The sequence below is a fragment of the Erpetoichthys calabaricus genome, chromosome 7, assembly GCF_900747795.2.
Source record: "Erpetoichthys calabaricus chromosome 7, fErpCal1.3, whole genome shotgun sequence".
NCBI classification, from domain to species: Eukaryota; Metazoa; Chordata; class Cladistia; order Polypteriformes; family Polypteridae; genus Erpetoichthys; species Erpetoichthys calabaricus.
This window is the reverse complement of record NC_041400.2, coordinates 58,522,864-58,526,439: the sequence shown is the minus strand read 5'-3', so window position 1 is coordinate 58,526,439 and position 3,576 is coordinate 58,522,864. Positions and strand designations below refer to the sequence as shown.

Genomic DNA, 3,576 nt, shown 5'->3' with positions numbered 1-3,576 from the left:
ATTTAGAAACAAAATATTTTCCGATTGAGAAGTAACTTTGATTTGACAGTTTCTTATGTTGCCTATGATTAGCATACAATGTGAAGATTTGGTCTCGTCCTATTATGTACAAAAAAAATTTGCAATTGTTTAAAATTATGACACAAAATGCAAGTGAATATTTTAAATTAAACAAAATCAGAAAGAGAACAAAGTCTAGCTTTACAGTCCATACCATGTTCTTTTTCTTCAAAGCATTGGTTGGTTGTTTCAACCAGGCTTCAAAATCATCCACTTCCTCCAATGATTGTAAAGGAAACTGGACCTCCTCAGGCATATCAGGTGAGCATTCAATGTTTAGCCGCCCAGATAGTGAACTGATCATGACAGCCAATTGTGACAGCTGGTGCTTCACATGTTCAAGCAATGTGAGGATATGAAGATCTGCAGCTGAAAAATAAATACCAACAAAATATAAAAAGGATACTATTCATTTGAATACTTTGTTCTTTATTGGAAAATGTAATGAATCCTACTCCTGCACTTTGGAGCAAACACAACTCTCATACACGTTAAAAGAACATCCTTTGGAACATATAAAATTTGACATTTTAAAAACCAAAACACTAAAAATTAAGGAATATACTGGCACAAAATGAACATGACAACAAATACCATAACATATCTAATAACTTGTTGACTTATGCTCCGATATGTTCAAAAGGTTGTTGAATATGTGAAACAAGTACAATCAATAGTCCGATCATAACTTACCATTGCAAGGTATTGGTTCTGTTCCACATCGACCCACTCTGTAAGTAGGCCTGAAGAGTTCAGAAGTATTTTGCATTTTTGGAAGGTTCCTGGAAATTTGTTGAGATGCATTTTCAGAGAGCAATAGTGACTGGTAAGGAGGTGGCACCTGAAGCGAAGAATGTGGTGGTGAGCGACAAGGTAAAGGTGGTGATGGTACCTGAGGTGCAGAATGTGGGGATAACATGCGAGGTCCAGTTGACTGTTGAGGTTTTGAAGATCTTGTCAAGGGAACTTTTGTTTTCTTAGCCAAGTCTTCATGTTCACTTTCATAGTCAGTGTCACCATAGTAGTGGCTGTTTACAGAAGATTGAATGTGCATATATTACTCAAAACAAAGGTTTCATACATTCAACAAAACACAGGTGAAGTTGAATCAAACTTACATTGGTTTAGTTGCTCTTTTCACCCTGCCTATATCCTCCTCACCATCTGTATCCAATTCTGAAGTTTGACAAATCAAAGACTTCTTCATCCCTTGCCATGCAGACATGTAATCTCCTAAAAGCATTTCAAAAAGTTAATGTCAGGTGATGTAAACAATGTGCAATATAACACTATCACTTCTGTGATTTTTTAAATCACTACTACCTAGGCCCCATTTACACCTAGCATTCACATATTTTCTTTTTTTGTAATCACATCACAGTTTGATAGCATTTAACCACCAAAGTGAAACAAGGAAAAATTGTAAAGAGACCTACATGAGAAAGTAAGACTGGGTTTCAATTTGGATAAATGCAATCACTAGAGATGCATGTTAATGAAAGGTGTGAATTGGGCCCCGATTTCTCATGAACACTAGTATGAAGGTTGTTGGAAAAGAGGCCTGGAGACAGCGAAAAATCACATGATTACAACATGAAAATAAGGCTTTAGACAAATGTTTGTTGCTTTTCTATAAAAAAAAAATGAACATCAAGAAACTAATATTTTACAGCAATATTTCTCTGGTGAAAAGGATTAAGTTGGGGACATATCTGGAACATTTCAATTACCGTAGGACTTTAGTACTCTAACATCGTGCTTGGTCCAGTCTGGGCCTGGTTCCTCAGCATATCTTGCTGCTTTGTTGAGTCTTTGATCGCTCGTATAATTTGGCCAAAAGGTTGTGCCATCACTGTACCAATTCTGTGGTATAACAGACACAGATTTTTGTTCATCTATAAACTGAACTACCAGAAACATCCTGCAGAAGAAAAAAAAAAAGACAGTGTTCAAAATAAACATAATATTTACATGTTGCACACAAAATGCATTACCCAAACAGCAGGTGAAACCACCTAGCACATCCTCACCCCTGATTTTAATAAAAACAAGAATGCTTTTTTGACTATTGATGAAAGGTAAGCTTTGTTTGGTAGTTTGCAATGTGCAGCAAGTTTATCCATTAGCCACTGAAAAAAACTGTTTATACACAAATGAAAATGATATATAACAAAGTACAATGTGAAGCGTATAAATGCATCAACAGTAGAGTGAAAAAGGGCTCAACGTACTTACAAAATGTAATCGTGATTCTATCTGTGCTGACTAATGAACAAGTAGAACAATCAAAAATGCTATTTACATAAAATAACTGATTTAATATTTTTGAGAATGAAGTAAAGGTATCACCACAGAACCTCCTCTGTGGGGCAGAACTATGCACTTTTGACTGATGGCTGACACATTTGCATACTTGACTGTTTCGGATATCAGAGAAATGCAATATATATTTAGGAAATCTGACTTAAATGGGTAGGTAAAAAAGACAGACTTCTTTAAGAACACCTTGTACACAACAGAGACATGTTCACTGGATTCAACAATATTGTATATCATGCACACATCATCGCCTATAATGAAGACATTATCTGCTGTTGAAACTTTAATAACCCATTGTTCACAACGCATTTGACGGTACTGTCCAAGTACAAAAAGTCCATCTGGAACTGGTCCAACATAATGGGGTTTTTCCAAAGACTTTGACACCAGACCAGTGGATGTGCAAGCAGTTTGCTCAGACAGTCTTCGGACAATCTGAGCAAGTGGACGTTCAGGCTTTCTCACAAGTTTCTTAAGTCTTTGAAGGTGGTTTTCATAAGGGAAAGATGAAAAGCAGTCTAAAGAACCATGCCGCTGTACATCCAGAGGAAGATGGACTAAACAATGTACATTGTATACAAGCTGATCTTTGCCATAAATCTCACCAAAATGGTTCACAAACGTTTGAAGCAATGTTTGAGCATACTGACAGTAGAATGAAGAAAGCACTGGACTGACTAAAATTGAGATGGCAGAGAACAACAGCATGAAGTTGTTATACATCCTGTTATCCAGGAATGAACACAGAACAACAGGGCCCGTGTAAAGTAGAAGCAGTCTAAATTCTGTTGCTTTCCAGCGGTCAATTTCTCTCAGTGTCCGGGGTTTCCGGGCAAATTCCACTGGTATACAAGGTCGCAAGTCATTTAAACAGTCAGATAATCTAGTAATAATGTTTGCAGGTAATCGAAAATTTAGAGGACCTCTGAGCCAAATATTTAACAATTTCCTGACAACCCCCAAACAAACCAAATGCATGTAATCAACTGAAAACTGTGATACCATGCCAATGCTTGTTCCTTGAAAAGCATGCAAGCCAAATAGATGATGTTCTTCATCAAGTTTTTGTGAAAAAGATTCATCTGTTCTGAGTGTGTATTCAGTTAAAGGAAAAGTCATCCTGTTGTTGACATACTGCCCTCGCTGTGCACATTTGTCGCATCCATGATATCCATTATGTGCTTTTGTGTTCTTTAA

At 36.7% G+C, this 3,576-nt stretch overlaps 1 protein-coding gene across 1 annotated transcript; it reads right to left on the bottom strand.

The window, feature by feature from the left end:
- Positions 1-511: 511 nt before the first annotated feature.
- Positions 512-2,136, bottom strand: LOC114654088 (uncharacterized). The gene is made up of 4 exons (XM_051929439.1): positions 1,791-2,136; positions 1,179-1,293; positions 754-1,088; positions 512-564 (listed from the first exon to the last, which is right to left on the bottom strand). Exons 1-4 carry the CDS (start codon positions 2,020-2,022, stop codon positions 512-514), a joined length of 735 nt encoding a protein of 244 aa, XP_051785399.1. The 5' UTR covers positions 2,023-2,136.
- Between the last annotated feature and the right edge of the window lie 1,440 nt (positions 2,137-3,576).

What these genes read in the sequence shown, in the direction of transcription:
- LOC114654088 (XM_051929439.1), bottom strand. Translation starts at nt 2,022, where the DNA reads ATGTTTATTTTGAACACTGTCTTTTTTTTTTTCTTCTGCAGGATGTTT. An exon ending in TAGAGTACTAAAGTCCTACG is followed by an intron (nt 1,294 to 1,790) that starts GTAATTGAAATG and finishes AAATGCTTTTAG; the next exon opens with GAGATTACATGTCTGCATGG. An exon ending in AGAACCAATACCTTGCAATG is followed by an intron (nt 565 to 753) that starts GTAAGTTATGAT and finishes TATGTTCCAAAG; the next exon opens with GATGTTCTTTTAACGTGTAT.